The following is a 23,260-nucleotide window of genomic DNA, read 5'->3' on the forward strand; positions in this document are numbered from 1 at the left end:
GAGCTCCGCGCACCCCTAAGAACAGTCGCGCTGAAAAACAGCGCCAAAAACGGCAGCAGCCAGAGTCCAGAAACTCCGTCTGGCTGAATACTTCAGGCTTTTAGCCTGCTTGGAGCCCTGCCAATCAACCGGGGCGAGCGGAGAAAGAACTCCACAACCCCCAGTTCCCGGACACCGTAATGAGATCTACCAGGCTCTGAGAAGGCAGGGGCCCACAAACCAACAAACCCCCCTTCAATCCCCTATATGAGGGAAAACAAACGGGGGGAAAAGCAAATGAAAGGATAGGAGTAAACAATTGAGGAATAGAGGGAAAGGTAGAAATATCCAAAATAGTTAAATAAAACCTGAGTCTGGAGAGCAGAGAAAACAACACGCCTTGTCTGGGTAAGACTAAGTCTGAACTGGGCATGTGTGGCCAGGCAGGAGGCGTGGCTATCTCAGACTTAGTCTTATTGGGTACAAGGGACTTCAGGAAACCCAATCAAGTGGATTATCCATCCCTCATGCTGGAGAAGGTACCAGATTAAGGAATAGCATGTGGGAATGATTTTGGGAGAAACAAGGAAAAGCCACAGTCTAGACCAGGGGTCCCCAACCCCCAGTCCGTGGACCAGTACCAGGCTGCGGCATGCCAGCAACCAGTCCACACAAACAAGCAAAGCCCCATCTGCAGGATGCAGGCAGCACACAAAACCGCACTCTCTCCGGTCCGTGGAAAAACCTCTCTCCACATAACTGGTACCTGGTGCCCAAAAGGTTGGGGACCTCTGGTCTAGACAATGGTCTGCTAAGTGAACTTAAGAGTCTGAAGGAGGAGAGATGCTGAAAATGCTTCAGAAGGGATTTTCCCCTAGTTTTCAGGAGAATAAAAAATGAAAGAAAGAGGGATGTTTTCATCTCTTTCCTTGGAAGATTCTGTTAATGCAGCCTTACAAGAAAGACAGAGTTGGTAATCAGTCTGGCTTCTTGTATGGACTACCTTGAAGGGCGAACAGTTTGTCCATTCATTGCTTCTTTTGTTCAGATAGCCAGTTCTCCTATAATTTTAAATTGCTCCAATGAAATCTTCTACCTGATCTTGTACCTGTGCCCTTCTTTCTGCTTATAACAAAAGGTCAAAGAATAGCACCAAGAAGCCTAAATTAGTTTTTAGGATGTGCGTTCCTTCAAATTAACCTTGAAACCTGATGACTGCCTGGACAAATCCATGCAGTGTTCATGAAAGAATTTTAGAAATGGATTATGACTGCCTCTTTCCTAAGGCTGAGAAAGAGCAACTGGTTGAATATCACCCAGCTGTCTTTGTGCCAAAGGCAGATCTAGAACCATGGTCTCCTAGTGTCTAGCCCAGTGACTTTAACTATTACACCAAGAGGTTCTCAAACTAGCTCTAGGGCTGCACAAAGCTTTTAGTAAGGCACTTTAGTGGTAGTCTCATCTCATCTCTGTGCAACCCTCCAAATAATTTGCAGTCTTAACCTGTACTTCTGAAACAATATTTAGTATTGTTCTTGGATACTGAGCCCTGATGGCACAATGGTTATAATGCAATATTGCAGGCAAACTCTGTCCACAGCCTGGAGTTCAATCCTGACAGGGGCTCAAGATTGACTCAGCCCTTTATCCTTCCAAAGTTGGTAAAATGAGGGCCCAGACTAAAGGGGGCAATATGCTGACATTGTAAACCACCCAGAGAGTGCTGTAAATCACTATGATGCGGTATATAACGCTAAGTGCCATTGCTATAATGTCCATCACAAAAATCCTCCTACCATTCCTACCCTTATTCCTAACAGTTTGGGACAATTATTTTTATTGTTGGTTTATTGATAATCGACAAACTGGAATCTACGAAAAAAAGAACGAACCTATTCAAAGTCTTCTAGTTTCTTTTCTCCCCTTTTCTGCTTCTCATTCCCATTCTATTGTAGCCACACAGTCATCCTTAGACTGCTGGGTTTATTTTTCCTCCTTTCCTATCCTGCAAATATTTTCCCTACTTTTGCAATCATCAAAGGTTCCCCGGAGCATGGCGATATATTCCTCTTATTTCTCAGTGGCCCCATTTTGGCTACAATCTTGTTGCCGCTCATCAGCTGACTTTGCTATTAGAAAGAAAGATGATGAGATTTGAATTCATTTTAAATAACAACTGACTGCAAAGCTTTTCACACAGTCCCTCCCACTCACTGTTTTTTAAGTGTGTGGGAAGATGGTTACTTAGGCTTACAACTCTGATAGCTTGCACAAAGGGAAAAAGAAAAGTGTGCTGCTCCCCAAAAGCAACATTACAGCCATTTCCATTTCCATTTTTCACAATTTGTTTTTAATTTGGGTTGCATGCAATTGGAAGGAGGAGGGGGAAGGATCAGATTGTTCACACAGAACATCCTTCAACCACAAGAGTATATGCCTAACACTGGAATTGACTGAATCTGAGGCAGTTGGAAGGCTGATCTATAACTAAATGCACTACTCCATTAAGGATACAGAGACAGTTATGAAATTGTACTAGGAAGAAAAGGCTTTCCAATCCCCATATCAACCTTCTCTGCACCATTTTTGTATGCTAAGCATTTAGTGTGTCTGTACATTAAGCTAGCATAGTGTAAATGGGTCCATGTGCACTGGGAATAAGACAAATTTTCTTTGCTTGATCGTAATATTTTCTATCATCGGAACAGCTTCCTACAAATGCATTATCCTGTTTCAGTCAGACAGTAAGAAGAATACTGAATCTTCCCTCAACTTGGTGTCTCTCTAGGTATGTATAGATGCACCTCCCAAAAATTCTCAACTATTAACGTCCAAGACACTCCTGATCTCAACATGCCTAGAAGACACCAAGGAGGGGAAAGCTACTCTACCGTTTCCCTGGTTTTGCTCAGTTTGATTCACGAGACCAGACTTGTATGTAATTGAAGGGACAAAGTTACCCAACTGGTTTAACCATAATTTTGAGAAACGAGAACACCCTGGAATAAGTTTAAATATAAAGTGAATGTGTCAATAAAATCTGCTCAGTTGACACATTCTTGTACAAACATTGGCACCCATGCTTATACGGGATTTGGAATATAATCTCCTTTATTATACACCTTTATAATTAAAAGTCATTATTACCTTGCTTGATGTCCCCTCAAGGGAAAGTGCTTTACTTAAAAAAGACAGTTGAAGAAAGTATATCTATTCCCTCTATTATTGTGGGCTTCTAACCTCTCCCACTCTGCTCTTTTTCAAGCCAATTACTTTAATACGGGTATCATTAAATTATGCTGGAGCTTGTTATTACAAGAATCTAAGTATATAGGTAAGTATTAAAAACCAAGGAAGAAGGTGCAAACAAAGCAGACTGCTCAAGAGGTCAAAAAGAGAATTCACATTCTAACTTTTCTGTTTTGAGTCACCATGGATGGTTGGATATAGGTTAGCTCTAAATATTTCTGAATTACAAGCTTAAAATATCAACATCCATATACTCACCATGATATGGTCAGAAGTGACCATTTCCGATCTACCACCATCACCACCATACACAAACTAATGGAAAACTGTCCTTTTTTCTTAAAATTAATTTGTAGAGTTAGAGCCAGTTCACATATAAACAATTTTGAAGCTGCCCCTTCTAAGTGGTCAGCTGGAAGGAGAATGTGTATCTGGAAAAAAATGGCCAAATTTCATAAAATACCATTTTAACTACGTGCTTTTCCACCTGGAAGAAAATGCTTTACTGTCTTTTGTCCCAGCACAGACCATTGATATGACAAACTCATTCTATATATACCTCTGCCTCCTGGGATATCACTTATCTATTATATTTTAGTGGCAACCCTGGGTTTAGCTTTAAATTTATAGTTTCCATTTCAAAAAATATCCAAAGGGTTACATCTGATTCAAGCTAAACTGATTTTGTAAAAAAAATATCACCCTAGTAAAAGGGAAGGATAATAATTAAATCTTAAATCTGGATAAACTCTGGTCATAAGAATGTTACAGAAACCCACACAATCCAAAAATTAAAAAGTTGTATGGTATTATCTTCTCATTAAATTACTTTTCCTCAATCTGAATGTGGAATTCTGGATGTGGGGTTCTTCAGACAAGGAAAGGAAAGGAAAGGAAAGGAAAGGAAAGGAAAGGAAAGGAAAGGAAAGGAAAGGAAAGGAAAGGAAAGGAAAGGAAAGGAGTGAGGTCAGCTCTGATCCTCCTGACTTTCGGCAGGAGCTTGAAGACCTGGCTCGGCCACTTGACCTGGGGCTCCAATAGGAGAACCTCATGCCTGAAGTGGTGGACAGATTAATAAAAGATCCTACCTCCGCCCCCATGCTCAACCTATTCTCTCCCTCCCATCTTTTAGCTTAATTTATAGCTCATAATTTGTATTTTCATAATGTTTTACTCTTATTATATTCATATTGTTGTACTGTTTTATTTTTTTTAACATTGTAAATTGCCCAGAGTCACCTTGTGGTTGAGATGGGTATAAAATAAAATAAAATAAAATAATAAAATAAAATAAAATAAAATAATAAAATAAAATAATAAAATAAAATAATAAAATAAAATAATAATATAATAATATAATATCTATATAAATAAAAATGTAAATGTTCGTTTGTTCAAAATCTTAAATCTCCGAAAGTTCTTCACCGATTGCTTTGAAATTTTGACACAACGTTGCATTCGAATATGCGCGTGTTTTTATATACCTACTATTATATTATATAGATGTCACACCTGTGACAGGTAAAAACATGCTTTTTTTAAAAAAACAGTGCCATCTGTTGGATGTAAATTTAACCAGACTGAGCCACAGCAACGCTTGGCCGGGTACAGCTAGTAATATAATATATAAAATAATATATAAAATAAAATAAAAAATAAAATAATAAAAGCTGCTCACTATTGCTCATGGGTTGAACAAGACTGGTTGCGAATTCCAGAAAAGCTTATCCTAACCAAGATAAAATATGGAAGGATGAAAATAAATGCCAACCGAATGAGATACACATGCCGCGAAGTATACTTCTGATCTATTGAAAACAATGCACTAAAAGCTAAACTAGCCCATAATGTTTGCACCTTTCTGATTTTCACACCGTCCACTGAATTTTTAACATTTCAGTGATCAAACCGATCAACCTTGTCCTACAGAGGATTTTTTTTTAAAAAAAAAAATCAGCAGTTCTGTCTTCTAAACAAGCTTAACACAAACAAAGATCAAACACTTCCTCAGGTTTCTACTTCAAATGTGCATCCTAGAGAGATGCTAGAACAGGCAGAGATAACAGTTCATTAGTCACCAGCCGGAGCCATCTGTTCAGGGATTTGCAAGCCTGTTTTCTCCACTCAGGAGGTGAAAGCCAAAGAAGGAGACAGGCAAACAACGGAAGTCTTGCTCCCCCTTTCAAATCCACACATCCTGACAAGCATCCTTGCTAGGAAGGAGACAGTTCCATCCTCTTGTAAAGTAAGAAACTCGGCTTCCCTTTCAGCCTGGGCAAGCAAGGACCTTGTACTTGGGAGCCTACACCACAGAATGTATTCGCATTAATTTCTGCCCAGAACAAAACTGTTTTATTTAAATACTTGAATTCCTGGTAGGATCTGTGCTAAAAGCTTTCCTTTCCTGTATTCTCGACTGCCTTCCGGTGATGAAGCTCATGGCATCTTCTTTTTGAAGAAAAGTGCTCTTCAGCACAACACAAAAGTGCCTTCAATGCAAGGCAACAACAGGCAAGACAAGGAAAGACCAGCTGTAAAAACACCTGTTTGCTGTTCTTCATTGTTCCTCTTGTAAATGTGTCCTGCTAAGCATTAAAGCTGGGCCTTCTAAACAGTGCCTCCAAACACAGCTGTAGGCTGATCTTTTCCCCAGAAGCTCTTCATGTGAACCATGACTGGCAAAAGCACATCCGTCCAGGTTTTACACCTGCTACCAGCTGCCAGTTAAGGAATTCTGTAGCTCCTAATTGCTGCATTCATTAATGCCAAAGAAGTCTCTTCTGCTTGAATCACACAAAGGAAAAGAAATACAGTGCTGCAGATTTCTGGGCTGGCGCTGCCTGTGTCCAGATTAAATGCCCACCCCCACCCCCTAAATCCACTGCTTGCTCTTTTGCTTCACCTCACTACACTAAAGGGGCAGCCACACATTCTTCAAAAGCAAAAGGAACAACACAGCATCTTATACAACCTCAAGGCATCCAGAGCCTCCAATCTTGGCAGGCAACAAGAAAAATGCTATTACCTCTACCCAGGTGGTTCTCACGGCTCTGCTTTACCATCTGTCACAGCTCAGATTCCTATACCTGTAGAACAGGTGGACTGCGGATTTACTTGGCCATTCGTTAAAAGACAGATTTCTTGGTAAAACATAACGTGATACTTACGTGCTTATATACGTATCCCCCAGAAAAGAAACTAGTCGCCATCACGGTAGTACACAGTGAGTCAACAACATAAACATAAAAAAAAACAACATAAAGAGCTGGACAGCATCTGATCTGGACATAATCCACACCGACTGGCTAAAGAAACTAACAGCATTCATGAACACTTAGTAGCATAGATGAACCAGCTGCTAGCAGCTGGCTTCTACCAGACTATCTAACACAAGGAAGGGCAGTGCTAATTATGAAAGACCCCCACAAAGGAACATCACTTTCTTTCTTTTTTAAATAGGTTGTATTAATTTTTTAAAATTACAACCTTTAGAGCTTAATAAACAACATGTTGTCTGGGTTCCCATATTTAACATTAGCTTCTTCAATATAAATCTATTCAGTACTGCACAATCCAGTATTTTTTCTTTGATCTTCCTTTCTTCCCCATGTCTTTCCCTTTTCCTCTCATTAAACAATTACGATTCTTAGTACTATTGATGTATACAAAATTAGATAGTTATCTTCATCATATTTTACTAGTGTTATAGAAATAACAATAATACCAATTCATAAGTCAATATCCCGGTTCGTGCTCTTAAGTTTGATTTCCCACCAATATTTAAAATATCTTTGTCAGTTATGATTTTCTCAATATTAATTGCATTTATACAGCTAAAAAATTTTATTCATACCAATCCTTCTCTTATTTTCAAATTCCCCATATCAAAAGAAGAAAAAAATGCTATTTTAATTCTAAATCATATCTTCCATTATAAAAATCTAGTTATATCTGAGGATCATCCGTTCTCTTAATCAGATTCAAACAGGTATATTAAAGATAGTCCCCCTCTGACAGATCAAATCCTCTGGTTTTTAAGTCTAACTCTCGCTTTCTTTTTTTGCCAAGCAGCTTTCCAGGCCAAGGCAATTAAATTGCCCAAGAATTTTCTTTCTATTTTTGTGAAAGCTGCTTGATATGAGAAAGACAATTTAGGTAGAGTATTTTGGGGGAGGAACTCTGCCCATCCATATTCCCTAGACATTTCCCCTGCCCGCTCTATGTTCCATTTTCTAGAATCTTCTTCCTTGTCATCAGGTGTATTTTGGAGAAAGGTATTTGTTTTTTCTTGAGGCATCATTCCTAGAAATCCTGTGGTACCACCAGTCTCAGTAAGAGTGGAACAAAATTTCCTCTAGTTTTCTGTTATTTGTATATAGCCTTTATAAGTCCTAATAGCAATATTTTATAGTAATCCTTTGTCTCAAGTATCCTGAAAATTATCAGTCAGACAAGGTTGTAATCCACAATGTCACCAGTGTTCATAATGTTCAACCTCCCTGCAGCCAGAGGTATTCAAAAGTCATTTTTTTCTTTCTCTCCCTCTGGCTCTTGAGGTTAAAAGTCCAAGCCCAGTAGGTATTTATAGTCCATGAAGGTCAGGATGATAAATATGCCAACATGTTTTCCTTTATTGCCAACTGTTCTCTCTTAAACTGAAAGTCACCAAGCAGCCAAGGAGCTAGTTATAGTGCTGTACTCAAATCCACCACTAGATGTCATTCAAAGTCCATTGTCCACTCTTAAAACAAAGGGTTGATTTCTTGAATTTCTTATATTTCATCTCAATAGTTTTTTTTCCCAAAGAGAAAATCTTAACAATTATCTCAGTTCTCAGGTTTATCAAAACTGTAGTTTTGTATTACTTTCACTTCAGTATTTTGTATTTCTGTCCCCCATAAAAAGTTTAAAACGCTGCTTCTGTTCACATCTGGAAGTTTTAAGCTTCTTGGGAGACTTTCCCAGATAATTCAGTTATAAAATAGTAAAGAAAGGATCAATATTCTCACCCAGCCCAAACATGCTGTTTACGATGTGCTAATTAAAGCTTTTGTTCTTCAGTTGTCAGCAGCTAATGGCCGGCCGCAGAGGTGTGGCCGGTCTTTCCTCTGCCGGTTTAGAGGGCTTTTCTTAGATCGAAGGGAGAGATTGACGTCTCTCTGTGATCGACAAAACACCCCTCCTTCTTCATCGCCTCTTCGGGACAACTTTAGGACCTTTTCAGGGCGAAAGTGGTCGTGGAAGGCAGAGCTCTGCCTTCCTGCATCCCGTCTCACTGCAATGCAAAACCGGAAGTCCGCAAACATCATTTTCTAACTACCAGCCAATAACCTGCCTCCACAGAACATGGAAAGTCCTATTGGACATCACAGATGTCGTATGGGCACAGCTCAGAAGAACATTGGGAAAAACATCAGGGGCTCAAAACACCAGTTGTTCACAGATATAGCAATTGCCCAAGATTCAAGGTCTAGTAAGAGTAATCTGAGCAAAACCTGGATAGACTATAGGAAAGTCTATGGCTCAAGGCCATACACATGGATCTGTGAATACCTAGCATCATACAAAGTGAGCAAGACACTAAGGACCCTCCTCAAGAACTCAATGGGATTGTGGAAGACAATCCCAGAAGTCAACTCCAAACAGCTTGCATAAATAGCCATCAAGAGCAGCATATACCAAGGTGATGCACTTTTCTCATTGCTGTTCTGCATAGGCCTGAATTCCCTCAGTCACATAAATACAAAGCCCAGATATGGATACAAGTTCAAGAGTAGAACTAACATCAGCACTTCCTCTAGATAAATCAAGCTGTATGCTAAGCATCGACTTGCTGATCCACCTGACATGAATCTATGGTGAGGACATTGTCATTCAGACTACAGATGAGGCTGGATGATAATAAAGTAGTTACGACTGATGAGGTGGAACTAACAGCAGGTCACATAGCAGACATGGAAACCATGAGGAGGAGGCAAGGAAGACAACAACATCCAAATATCACAGGTCCTGAAGAGCCATCTCAGTGGGAAGAAGATCCACATGCATCAACACATATGCCTTGTCAGTCATTGGATAGCCTGCCAGTATAGTGAACTGCCCAAAGGAGGGCTGCTGATATGAAGGTCTGGGAGCACCTCACAATGAACAGAGATTTTCATCCCAAGTCCAACACCCAGAGATTATACACAAGCCAGAAAGAAGGCAAGTGGCATGTAGTGAGTATCAAAGCCATTGTCCTGAATGAAATCCAGAGCATCCAGGTGCAGATTAGTAAAATGGCACCAAAAGATGAGCTGCTGAGATGCCTGAGGCAGCAGCAGACATGGGAAGAAGATCAAGCAGAAGATCAAGCAGAGGCAGAGGAAGTGCCATGCCAAAACAAAACACTGCATGGGAGGTACCACTGATGGGTAGCTAGGGTGGCAGACATAGGGTGGTAGGGATATTCTACCAGTGGCTGGAAAGGGCTGGACTAAAAGACAGCACTGAGGCACTGATCCCTAACAGCACAAGAACGGGCAATAAGCATTAGATCCATTGAAGTAGGGGTCTACCACACTAGATAGGATCTGAGGTGTAGACTGCAGTGAGGCCTCTGAGGCAGTCTAATACATAGTGGTAAGATGCATGTAAGATGTAGGCAAAAACATACCCTGAGCGGTACAACCAAATGGCTGGTACTACCGGTACATACAGGAACATCTGCGCAGTATATGGGCTAGACCAGGGGTCCCCAACCCCCGGTCTGTGGACCAGTACTGGGCCACAGCATGCCAGCAACCGGACCGCACAAACAAGTAAAGCCACATCCACGGGATGCAGGCAGCATACAAAACCACGCACCCTCCGGTATGCACCCTCCATGGAACCAGTCCCTGGTGCCCAAAAGGTTGGGCACCTCTGGGCTAGACCACCCCCCAGTCTAGATGGAAGATTCCAGAGAAGGTCATGGAGAATAATATAACTAAGATCTTGATAGGCAGGTCCTGGTCATCAACCAGACATTATGATAGTAGAAACAGTGAGGTTAAAGATGTAGAGGCTCCAAGTGACAACATCAGGAAGAAGGAGTATAAGAAACTGGAGAAGTACCAGCGTCTGAAGGAGGAACTAGACAGGATGTGGAAAATAAAAGTCAAAGTCATCCCAATGATGGTAGGAGCACTAGAGGCTGTGACTCCTAGGTTGGGGGAGAAGCTCCAACAGATTCCAGGAACAACTTTGTCGCTCTCTGTCCATAAGAGTGCTAGGAACAGCTAAGGTAATGTGCACAACCCTCAAACTCTTCTCTGGTAGAGGACCCGAGATTGAGGAAGACTCTTCTGCATAGGGGTCAGAAGAGATTTTTTTTATTATTAATTTAGAAATTAAAATATACAGAAATTAAAAATATACAGACCCAACAAAAACAAAGAACATAAGAAATTAAACAAAGAAATAAAAGAGCATGCCATTATACCGTCTGCCCTCCTATCTATCAAGTAATTATAATCTTAAGCTTTTCCCCAATCTCTTCGTCCTTTTAAATCTCCAAATCCCAACATTATCAATTCGATTCTTCTTGTTTCAACCAAAAGTCCCCATAAAGCTTCCAGTGTTTCCGAAAAGCCTTTTATCATTTTCCCTCTGACCAAACTGGTCAGTGTCGCTATTTCTGCAAGTTCAAGTAAGTTTATAATCTAATCTTCCACTGTAGGTCCCATATTTCACTGTATTTCTAGCTTGTTGTATACAATAACATAAGGTGATACTTTTTAAAATACCGACTTCAGGTGGGTATGGGAATAAAAGGGTTTAGTATCTAAGACAAGGAGAATGACGGTAATTTAAAATACAACCAAGAAAATATGGCTTATACATTATTCCTAAGAAAATCAACATTTTATTGTTTCATTCTTTGGCTCATGATCAAAAAGGCACCCCCTCCCCCTTTCCTCTTTTGTTTGCACAACTAGACATTTGAGGGATGCAATGTATAGTATCTGAGGCTTTTTCCAGACTGATCCAGTAAGCAATAATTTTTGTAGCAATTACTTTTGTTCTGTTCTTGTTCTACCCAGCTCATTCGTTGTCCCAATCCCCTGGCTGCGAACATAACTTTCCATACGCCTGCCACTGTCCCTAGTCTGATGTTGATCTATTTGTATATAAACAGAAGAAGCAGAAAATTAAGTTCCATCATGCAGTAGCCAACATTGGGCCATATATTTTGATCCACGTCACATTTTATTTTAAATGAACTCTAAGAACAGTCAAATACCATCGACTAGTAGTACGAAATGATTTCTTCTATCATATTCACAATTTTTAGGAGATTGGGCTTTAAGGATATTTTGAAAAACCAACAGATTTATTTACCAACAGATTCATTCAGATATTATTTTGGTGGGTTTTTTTGTGTGTGGATTCTACATGAAATGTACTTGGGTTTGCCAGAAGAGAAACTGAAGCATGTACAAAAGAAGGTTTTGTACACAAAAGAATCACAGGCCAATCCAGTCTTGAAAGCAGGGATCCGGAGATCAACTACTATCATATATCAGCTGGAGCCTAAAGTTTAGCAAGGAAATGCAGAAAGCCTGGCTTCCAGAATTTATATTTTTTTTCCACAGAGATGTCACACTACCTAACAATCAAAGAACTGCTAATCCCTTCTCTGGTTATTCCTTTCTGTGCCTGAAACGAATTTTTAGAAGTTTCAACCTACAGACTCTAGATAATTAAGTCAATTCTCACCCCAGCCATTACATGTCTCTCTGAAGCTTCAATTCTCCCAATTACAAAATACTGAGAAAAATAAACAAAGCTATAAGCTGTGACTGTTCCATACCCTAGCTACCCCAACACCTAAAGATCCTCCGCTTTTGATTTCTGAAGCATTAGCAATTATTATCCTCAGCCATGAAGGCTAAGGGAAAAGGGACTTCCATGAGTCGCAGATTATGTTCTGAAACAGCACATAAGCTGCTTTTGGTGAGTTACAGACTGGATGAGAAGTTATCCAAATTCTAAGTCGAAATGTAAGGGTCTTAAAAAAAAAATCCTTTTCTGGGGGGGGAAACAGTTTTTACTCAAATTGTATAGAATGAAGAGCAACGCTCTTCACCATTACATGATTATCCCTGCACATTATGTCAGGCACTCACAAATCTTAAGAAGAATTTTGGTACTTAGTAAATTTAGCACTTTAGAAAAGTCCATCCTGCTGCCTTCTGGATTTTCTGCGCTTTAGTCTGGAGATACCAGGAGCAAGTATTCCAGGTCTGCCCCAAATATATGAACTGGAATACCTAACAAAGTACAGGTAGCCCTTGATTTACGACCACAATTGAACCCAAAATTTTGTTGCTAAGTGAGATATTTGTTAAGTGAGTCTTGCCCCATTTTACGACTGTTCTTGCCACGGTGGTTAAGTGAATCACTGTAGCTGCTTGTCAGAAGATTGCAACCGTCGTAAATATGAGTCCGTTGTCAAGAGTCTGAATTTTGATCACCTGATCATGGGGATGCCGCAACACTCCTGTGAAAAGCAATCATGTCACTTTTTTCAGTGCAGTCGTAATTTTGAACCGTCACTAAATGAACTGTTGAAAGTCGAGGACTACCTGTATTAACATGTAATTGTTGTTTTTATACAACCAATGTAGAGGTGTTGAGATTATCTTGTTAAGATTGAGTTGCTCCCCGCTCCTTTTCGAATGCTCTCTGTTCAACATGTCAGGTTGCAAAGTTAATGCACTTTTCTAATTTCCTCATATATATAAATAAAATTAGCATAAAATATTCACAGAGATGTTTCTTATCTCTCCAATTTGAGCTCTCAGTGGATGTTTTAAATAAAACAGTGCAACCAAGAGACACTTCAAACAACTGAGGACCCCACAGCTGGAATGCAACCATGTTTACTTTGAAGTGCCACATGAATTTAAAGGACTTTATTTCTTGAATGTACGCTTTAGAATGAAGCCTGTTTACATTCTATTTCATGTTGCTTTTTAAAAGAACATCCTCTTGTTTCAACAATGGGACTATGTATACACAGATATGCTATATTGGTGACTTTAAAATTATGGGTTTTTTTTCCAAATAATACACTTCCTAGTAGTTCCTTTATATGAACAGTGTATTTTTTAATTGCTGCAAACTTGTACAATGTAGGAGAAAGATACCTCTTACCACCCCATCCCTTACCATCCCATCCCCAACCCACCATGATGAAATTTGGACTCTTAAGTATTTGTTAAATGCAACATTCTGGAGCAGGGATGCATCTCCCTCGCTCCTGATCCTCCATGCCCACTCCATCATGATTGCTAGCAACAGGGCGGGAGCCATCCTTTACTGCTTTGCTGAACGCTGACAGTAGTTTCCTGCTACAGGTAGTCCTCGACTTACAACAATTCGTTTAATTAGAAGTTACAATGGCATTGAAAAAAGTGACTTATAACCAGTGCTTTTTTTGTTTTTTTTAAAAAAAGGTGCTGGAACTCACACATGCCATACAACCTGCCTTGCCTACCGTACAAGGTTCCATCCAAAAAAGGTGCCGGAACTCCGTTCTGGGCGTCCTATGATTAAAAAAAAGCCCTGCTTATAACCATTTTTCACACTTGGGACCGTTGCAGCGTCCTCATGGTCACATGATCAAAATTCAGACACTCGGCAGACCGTTGCAGTGTCCCAGGTCATGTGATCACCCTTTCCGCCTTTCGGACAAGCAAAGTCAATGGGGAAGCCAGGTTCGCCTAACAACTGTGTTACTAACTTAGTAACTACAGTGATTCACTTAACGACAAGGGCAAGAAAGGTCATAAAATGGAACAAAATTCACTTAACAAATATCTCGGTTAGCAACAGAAATTTTGCACTCCGTTGTGGTCATAAGTCAAGGACTCCCTGTATATTGGAAATGAGAAAACATGAAAGGAAGAGCATTAAGAGCTCTAAAATAAAAATAAAGGAAACCTCTAGAACCTTGGCAACTTTAAGCTTTGCTGGCTGAGGAATTCTGGGAGTTGAAGTCCACAAGTCTTAAAGTTGCCAAGGTTGAGAACCCCTGCCTAGAAACTCAGCCCCACCCATGATATTGATGTGGTCCCACCCAAGGTACAGCCTCGGGGCCTTCCACTGCTTTAAAGGATTGCTTTAAAAAGTTCGTCTTCTTTTCCTTCTCTTCCAGAACTCCCATTTCCGTTCCTGAACAACACAACCCACAACAGCATCCAATTTCTCTCTTAAGGTAGGCCATACAAACACTATACTTAGCGAAAGCCTTTGTCTTCACAGAGAACTTGAAGAAATCAGGAAGGGCAGTAGAGTTTTCGGAAAACAGAAAATCCCAAACTGTTGCTTTAAAAGGCATGATTTAAACAACCCACTTTGCAACTAATTGTCTCTTTAGGGAATCACACAGAGCTGCAGGCAACCACTGGTGCTTTCATATATCATGAAGAGATAAAAGGTGTGTTGGGAAAGGCTGGTTTCTTTTTTATATTTCAATATCAAAATGCATAAAGACTACCGCTCCTGAATCTTCATAATACAATCAGTGGGATTTCTCCTGAAATAAAGGAGCCATGAACTGGGAGTTCAGTTTCAACTTGGCAACTGACTTTTGGAGTATGACTAGGAGAGCCTTTGAATTCTTCACTGTTAATTCAAGCTGCGCTCCTGTCAAGTACAACAGTAAACTCCATTAAGTTCAAGAGCAGACACACTTAGGACTGTAGTACAGTATCACTTCTCTGACTACTATCCAACAGCCCCCAAATCAATAGGTCATCTTGCTTGCAATTGACTAAAATTACATCTTAGGATGTAATTGGCTTAAGGGATATTTTTTCAGAGAAGCAGTAACTAAACACTGGGAATTTATTTTTTTGACAGAAGTGCCTTAAGCAACCATCCAATCAAAACCTGATAAAATCATGGCAGATAAAAGATAAGCCTCTAATTTATTTACATCACACCACCCTCCCTGCAAAGTGCAATCATCATCTTTTGCATTAATTATTTTATATGCACTGTGAATCACAGTTCTATATTGGCTTGATTAAATCTATACTGTCTTCTCTTTTTTTAGCCTGTTTTAATTTGCATGATAATGTAGCTACTGCATTTTTCAAAAGAATACTGGCTTGGTCAATAAAGTGATCAGAGACTAAATAGAAATCTTAGGAAGGATGGCTTCCATGTCTTCACTTGAATGAGAAGATACATAAACCCTTTCAGATAACAAAAATAAACTATTCGACAATCTAAAGTATTTGTTTATTTCCCGCTTTTATAAGTAACTCAAGGCAGCTAACACACAGACAATACTTCTTCCTCTTCCTATTTTCCCACAACAACCCTGTGAAGTAGGCTGACCTAAATCATCCAGCCAGCTTTCAGACCTAAGGTGGGATTAGAACTCACAGTCTCCCAGTGTCTAGGCCAGCACCTTAAGTCCACACAACTTTTAGTTACCAAGTTTGAGAAACACTGCTTTAGAATATTCTGACGTGTTCAATAAGATGAATCACAAGAGTAAGTAACTTTGTTTTGATATTAGGATCCACTAAAAGAAAAAAACAAACCCAGAAAGCTCCTGAGCATCTAAGAAGGAGAGGTAACAGATGTGAAAGCAGTTCCATAAAAATATTCTCACAGAAGGATCAATACAGAAGGATTTGTCCAGCCATTTTAACAGCTCCATAGGGCAAATGTGTTCCTTATTTGGTAGAACACTGAAAGTGACCTCTAGCACAGCAGATGGCAAGACACCAAATTGGACTTCTAAAAAAGCACTCTAATATTAAAATAACAGGCAGACTAGATGAATTGAATTGAGAAAGCCAGCATATTTTGGACATAGCTCTTACTCATGCTTGCTAGGATGGATGAAACTTTAGCCCAAAGGTTGCCAGGCTGAATATTACTTTTTATCACATTCTTCTGAAATAACAGTCTTAGGGGAGCTTTACTGTATGATTATTTAGTCCAAAGTCAATTAATTAAACCCAGAGTGTGAAGCATATATTCCCCAAGACTGCCTTTTCAGGCTCCAACCAATATGACTGATTTACCTTTTGCATAATCTACTTAACCTGTTCTCTAATTGGAAGATCCTTGTCCCGCTTCTTGCTCTCCAGATGTGCTAGACTTCAACTCTCATAATCCCCAGTGATTGCCCCACTGACACGCAATTTGTAGTAAAAATATATGGAAAATGCCAGGTAGGGCAAAGCTGCTAATGCAACGGAGGGCAACAGTTATGTGGATTATTACCCGACTGCATCCACATAACTGGTGGCTGTCACAATGGCAGAACTTCTTGTCCAGAAGTTTGATTTTCTATGCCTTCTTCAATTGCATTTAATTAAGAAGCAATATTTGTTCCTTCTTCTTATGTGGCAGTTTTAATTTAACTGCCAAGCAATACTTTGTGCTTCCAAAAGTCACAGAATCTGAAGACAAGTATAGGAAGTCCTCAACGTACAGCTGTTCCTTAGCGACTGTTCAAAGTTACAAAGGCAGTGAAAAAAGTGACTTGCAACTGGTCCTTGCACTTACACCATCCCCACTGTCATGTGAACAAAATTTGGGTGCTTGGCAACTGGCATGTATTTAAAACTGTTGCAGCATGGTGTGTGTGTGTGTGTGTGTGATGGCTATTTGCGGCTGGCTTCTAACAAACAAAATTAATGGGTGAAAAAAGTCATAAAATCAGGGGTGACTTGCTTATCAGGAGAAATTCTAGTCTCAATTACGGTCGTAAATCAAGACTATCTCCAGCAGGAAAGTACTCAACTATGATAAGGGGTTTGGAGACTTTTCCCTTGTTTTTTAGAGGATGCCTTCTTAAGTCACCCATAACTTTTGATTTTCCAAACAGAAAAGCCAAACATAAATCTCTTCATAATTAGCCTGCCACATGTGACGTTAGAGGCATATTAACAATTCTTGTGGTAGGCCTTATAAGAAGGATCAAGTCCATCTCAAACAACCAGGCTATTTTATATACCTGCAAAAAACAATACATGTATCTGGATATTCCGTAACCAATACGGCTTTCAAAAAGCTGCTCTACTATATTAAGAAAATCAGGAGGAGAAATGCAAATTCTGAAGAACCCAAATTAGGAATGAATAATGGAGAACTTCACAGCACCAAGTAATTCAAATTCTTCAGGTACTTGAATGTCTTTACCAGGATTAAACTCCAGCCATAACTACTTTATTTTAATTACACACACACATGTACACACACATGCACATACCTACAGACACACATCTGTTCATCTTAAGGCATGTTGAAAATTATGGAATGACTTAGCATGACCAAATTTCCAAATTCTCATATGTAACAAAATGAACATTTCTATGTTATTCCAAGTTGATGCTTCTCAATTCACGTCCAAGGATATTTCCTACCCCCCACAAATATCAATGAAACAAACAAAAAATGATAGGCATTATTACTATTTTTGTTTTACTTCTTCAATAAACTTGAGGTTGACCTTTGCTGTGAATTTTTCAATGTACGTTCAGAACTCTGAACGTAAGTACATATATCCTGAATATGATTGAAAGAAAAATGCCAAACCAACTTTAGTTTGAAACTCGGTGAAGAACAATAAACATGGTAATGTAGATAGAACCAGGCACAATCATTTATCGAGGGCCTAGCAGGAATTACACCTGTTTTACTTTTCTCCTCCTTGAAATATTTCCCTGTCTGGGCTACTATATTTCTACATGGTGAATAGTAGGGCTTAAGTTGTTAGTCTCTGTCCTGAAGCTCTGGATACTCCCCCTCCCTCCCCCATGCAGGCCCTGTTCTCTCTCAGTAGCTTGATTACTGTCTAGAATATCTAACAGCAGCTCACCTCCTGGGGCGAGATTATTTTTGCCATGCCCAGTGGAAATAACCAAGCCAAAAGAGATTCTTTGTATGCTACAGAGTGACAAAAATAAAATCCATATATAGATATAGCTCACAATATAGTAGCGTCACAGAGCAACTCAGAGCAATTCTAACATGCAACACAGCCTTGAAGTAGAGGATTTATCTGTCAATTTTCCAGATATTTTCCATTTTTTCTGTACTGCATTTAATAATGATTTAACACCACTTAACATCCCTTTATTCCCTCCTGCTGCAACACCACCTCACATCCCACCCTTCTGCATTTCGTTTACCAAACACATGCAAATCTTCAGATCTCTAGTTCCAAAAGAAATCCGGGAGCTTCCTATATATAGTCGCTCTTATTAAAGGGAAGCTGGGCTTCATAACCCATGTTTCTTAATTGCAGAAGGATCCATAGGGAAATCTGCCAACTGCTCGGAATTACGTGCCTCTAGATCGCCACACCAAGTTTTCTCGGAGGGAGTACGAAGAAGCGCGGTCTCCCATCCGCAAGACCAAGCCAATGTCTCGGTTGCATTCATTCCAAGCTCCAATTACAGTAACTTCACAAGACTCGGAGGTTTTGGGAAACAGCTCCCGGTCCTCCTTCAGAGAAACAAGCTACCGCACGCGAATCCTCGCCGCTTCGTTCGCTGTATGACAGTCCTTATACTCTTTTTTCCAAAGGCCAATTCCAAGATTCAGCCCTGCTTTTGCCACACGAATTATCCACTCCCCAAACTACATGGATTCTTTCCCCCCCTCCCCCACCCATCCCCGTTATCATATCTCGATCGTCCGGGCGGCTCTTGCTTTTCGGCCCCTCTCCCACTTCCCCATTGCAATTCCCCGTGGCAAAGTACTCCGCTCCCGTCCAACACCTCTACCCCACTCAGTTCTTCACGCACTAGTGACGCCTGACCCGAAGGCATCAACACCCGCACGCCTCCGAGAGCGGACGGACGCCTTTCCACTCCAGAGAGCACCGTTTACCCGTACATCAGGGCTGATCCGATGCGCCGCCGCTTAGCTCTCCCGCTCTCCCAGCCCCAGACTGGAAAGTCCATCCGGCAGCTTTTGGCACCGGATCCCGCCCCGACCCCCCAGCGCCCACTTTCCCCGGCGCCAGCCTTCTTCCTTTCCCCGGGGGGGGGGGCAGATAGCAGCTCTCCCGCGCGATGCAATCCTCGCAGGTTCCCGCTTCTGCTTTCTGCCTTGCCCTCACCTCTCCCTGATCGTCCTCCTCCAGGCTGCTGAAACTCCACACCACCAGGCCCTGGATGAGCAGGATGGCCAGCGCCGTGGCGATCGCCAGCTTGTACCGGCGAACCAGCTTCTGCACCCGGACGCTCGCCACCATCTTCATTCCAGGCGGCGGGCAAAGGGGGAGGGCGTAGGAGGAGAGCAAGGAAGAGCCCGGGGAAGAAGGCGGCAGAGTTGAGAAACCCTGCAGACCGCGGGCGCGAGCACGCACAGCGCGGACGCTCGCTCGCACGCGCGGGGACGGGGGAAGGGGCGGGGCCGGGGATCGCAACCTCGATCGCTGAGAACAGTTGCCGAGAAGGCGAGGCTGGTGTGTTCGGCCAGCTTTGGAAATCCCAGGATGGGAAAGATGGAGAGAGGGAGGGAGGGAGGGAGGGAGGGAGGGAGAGAGACGGACTGACGGGGACCGATGCATCCCGGAGAAGAAAAGAACTCGCTGCTTGAACGTCTGACGAGCCTCCCACCCACCTCCTCCTTGATCCTTGCCAATAGGGCTCGTCAAGGCTAACAGACAGCCGCGTTTGCACGAGGGGAGCTCCTCGCCTTTCTCCCCTTTAAAGTGCAAAGAATATTTCCCCCCCCCCGCCCCGCTGGCGCTTCGTGCCCGGCCATAGGTCGCCCACCTCCCGCAGCAGCCCTTTCTGTACGACGTGAGGTGGGTACGGGGAGGGATTCAAAAGGAATCAGCGACGGGGACAGAATTGGAGGCAGGATGAAAAACTACGAAACGGGCATTGGTATGAGTAGAGAAGAACTTTTGTTCCGGCCGAATCGGGACAGTGGAGGGGGAAATCCATTGGGTGACCTTGGCGGGAACTCTTCCACGGCTTTAATCTGCATGAATGAGACAGATCTGCAACATGCCGTTCTGAGATGTTTTGTAGAAAAAGAAGAATGGAAATATAATATTAAAGGAAGGGGGCACTTTTTAAAACACGCATGCGCTTTTTTGTTTTTTTAGTTGTAAAGCTGTTTGGACCGATTTATTTTCTTTTTTGTTGTTGTTTTGACAATGTGAGTTCCGAACTGCTCACACACACTCTACGTGAGTACAAGATGTACAAGAGTTCTGATGTTATTCATACATGGACTTGTTTGTGGAAAGGTCAGTGTGGTGTGATTCAGGATCTAGTGCTGCAAAGATAGTTAATGTTCTCTACCATTGTTAGAAGGTGGTGGTTCTTTGTATTCCAGAGCTGCAAGGTGGGGTTATCCACCTTCTAGCAATTTACATGCACTTAAAAACATCTAGGTTTAAATATCTACTCAGACAACAATCTCCCTCAATAACTGGATCATCTTCAGTATGAGTGAGTGTGGAGTTTGCTCATTGTTCCAATTCCTGGAAGCTTGACATTTAGACAAATCAGTCATCAATTGCCAAATAGAAATAAATCATATTTACACACCATTCAAAAGAGACAATACAAAAGATAAGAAAAAGAGCAGAACACATCTCCAGCAGCTAACATCCAGATAAGTAGGGATTAACACCAGGCAAACAAAAAAGCAGAAAACTATATCCTTACCAAGGAACTACCAAGGAGAAAATCATACCCGCACTAAAACTGATAGGGCAAGCTACTGTATATAAACAGGGAGCAAACTCCACACTCAACTTGCACTGATGTTATTACCTAATTAGGCAATCAAACATCTGCAAGCCAATAACCAAACTCAGAAAACACCAAGGACCCCACAGTTAAACCCTGAGCTATAGATACTGTTCTATTGGAACTTTGTCACTCAGTCCTACCTGCAGATCACAGAAACATTTGCCTTTTAATAAAATACCTAGATTCCTTTTTGCCACCGTAGATTTGACACCACTCTCCTACAAAATCAATCTATTAGCTTAATTATGAAAACAAAACTGGAAGGAAGAGAATGGAGACAGAGCAAACAGCATGTCAACTGCTTTGCATTCTGGAGGAGACAGGATTCAAATCAGGAGTGGCAGGGCCCCTACAAGGTTTTGTGTGGCCTGTGAAGGGTCTTATTCCAAAAATGACAGGGACCAGAGAAGAGTTTCAGGAGTTTCCTAGGGTGAAACTGGTACATTTTTATTTACATATTCCATTTCTATAGCTGCTCATCTCAATCCAATGGGCTTTTAGTCGCTGGCAAAAGTTAAGGCATTCCTCTTGCCCTGTAAAATTACTATGGGGCCATAACAGGAAAACTGGCAGGCCACATTTTTGCACTTTGTTTCTAGTAGCATCATAAATAACTTCTTATAAACATAATGATTTTTATTTAATTATTACCTGTGAACTTTCTCCTTCTGATTCTTTTGCCTCCAAGGATTTTATTGGATCGCACACAATTAAAAGCAAAGCCAAATAAGATAATTAAATCCATAAACATTAAAACACAGTTTAAACAGTTAAAAACTACAATAACAAAAAGGGAGAGTACATTCCAAACTACCCAGAATGCAACCATGTAACAGGCTTCATACTTCCATGGTATCCCTAGGCCTGATGGTAGAACCAAGTATTACAGTAAGTAGTACTTCCTGGAAGGCTAAGGGAGTTGGAGCCAATCTCACTTTGTGGGGAATGATGTCCCAGAGGGCAAGTGCCATTGCAGAAAAGGCTCCTCTCCTGGATCCAGCCAAACTAAGGTCCTTGATGAATGGAACCCACAACATGCTCCTTCTGCCAGACCTGCTGGGATCTGAACTCTGTTGTCTTTGTTCTTAGTCGCTGACTGTCTCTTCATTTTCCTCCAAGATACCAGGTAACATTATAACAGCTTTTATGCATGTTGGGGCTACCTTTGGAGTATGTCTGAATAAGAGGGAAACTATTATTGGTAGTCCTCAACTTATGACTGTAATTGAGCCCAGTTGTAAGTCATGCCGGTAATTAAATGGGTCATCACATGACCAACCTGATTTTACAACTTTTTTTGTGTAAAAGTTGTAAAAGATTAAGCGAATCTGCAGTTGTTAGACAAACCCACTGCCCAAAATGGGCATTTTTTTTTCTGGAAAGCAGAAGTAAACATTGGTTTCCAGCAAAAAACATAAATTTCAGTCACAATACTGCGGGGCATTGCAAACAGATGTAAATGCAGGCCAGTTGCTAAGCACTCAAATTGCAATCACTTGACTGTGAAGGAGATTGTAAGTACCTTGCTTTGGGTCCATCATAGCTTCAAACAGTCACTAAGCAGCCAGTCGTAAATCAAGGATTACATGTACTTTAGTGCTGGTACACCAAAGATGATTTGAGGTTGTCTTACCCATTGGCTGGGGTCAAGATGAAGGCAAGATCTTGGTGCCATCAGAGGGCCATGGTAGAAAAGAAATGCTACCAGGGATTGCATGTGTCATAGTTAGGTGTAAAGGAGGAAGGGCTCTTTTTGCCTTGTTTGAACTTTTTTTTTAATTTGGGACATGTTTGTAGCATTATGCTGTGCAATGATCTAGGTTGTAATCCTTTTTTTTTTCTAAACTTAGATGATTAATTCCTGATCGGATAGATATCTATGTGGCTTCCTCTACTATGTATTAAGTTTATCATGCAGAAGTGTTTGCTAGAACTTCATGATATATTTGCAATAGAAGTATAATTTATGCCAACCGTCCTTAACCAGTTACATGCATATCCATTGTGCTATTTACTTTCGGAGTATGCAGTGTTGCAGAGAGAACAGAAAAAGAGTAAGAAAGGAGACTTCCGGTGGCAGGCGATTTCGTCGGTCGCAGCTGTTTGCTGCCTCCCGCCTGTTTTGCGTAAAAGCCGGTTTGACAGCCAGCATCAGCTGTCAAACGGCTTGATACCTTTCCCCTGGGCATAAGGGGATAGGTGAGCTGCCCGGGGTAGGAGTTGAGTTCCCGAGTCGTCCTATATGGACGATGTAGGCG

The 23,260-nt window shown here is 41.2% G+C and overlaps 1 protein-coding gene across 1 annotated transcript in view; it reads right to left on the reverse strand.

The window, feature by feature from the left end:
* Nucleotides 1–19,483, reverse strand: part of XYLT2 (xylosyltransferase 2) — a 49,437-nt gene extending 29,954 nt beyond the window's left edge. The window contains exon 1 of the mRNA XM_015811788.1: nucleotides 19,349–19,483. Within this exon, the coding sequence (XP_015667274.1) occupies nucleotides 19,349–19,483 (135 nt within the window). The remainder of the gene's footprint in view (nucleotides 1–19,348) is intronic.
* Between the last annotated feature and the right edge of the window lie 3,777 nt (nucleotides 19,484–23,260).

This window comes from Protobothrops mucrosquamatus, unplaced genomic scaffold, assembly GCF_001527695.2.
Source record: "Protobothrops mucrosquamatus isolate PMUCROS unplaced genomic scaffold, P.Mucros_1.0 scaffold_52, whole genome shotgun sequence".
NCBI lineage: Eukaryota > Metazoa > Chordata > Lepidosauria > Squamata > Viperidae > Protobothrops > Protobothrops mucrosquamatus.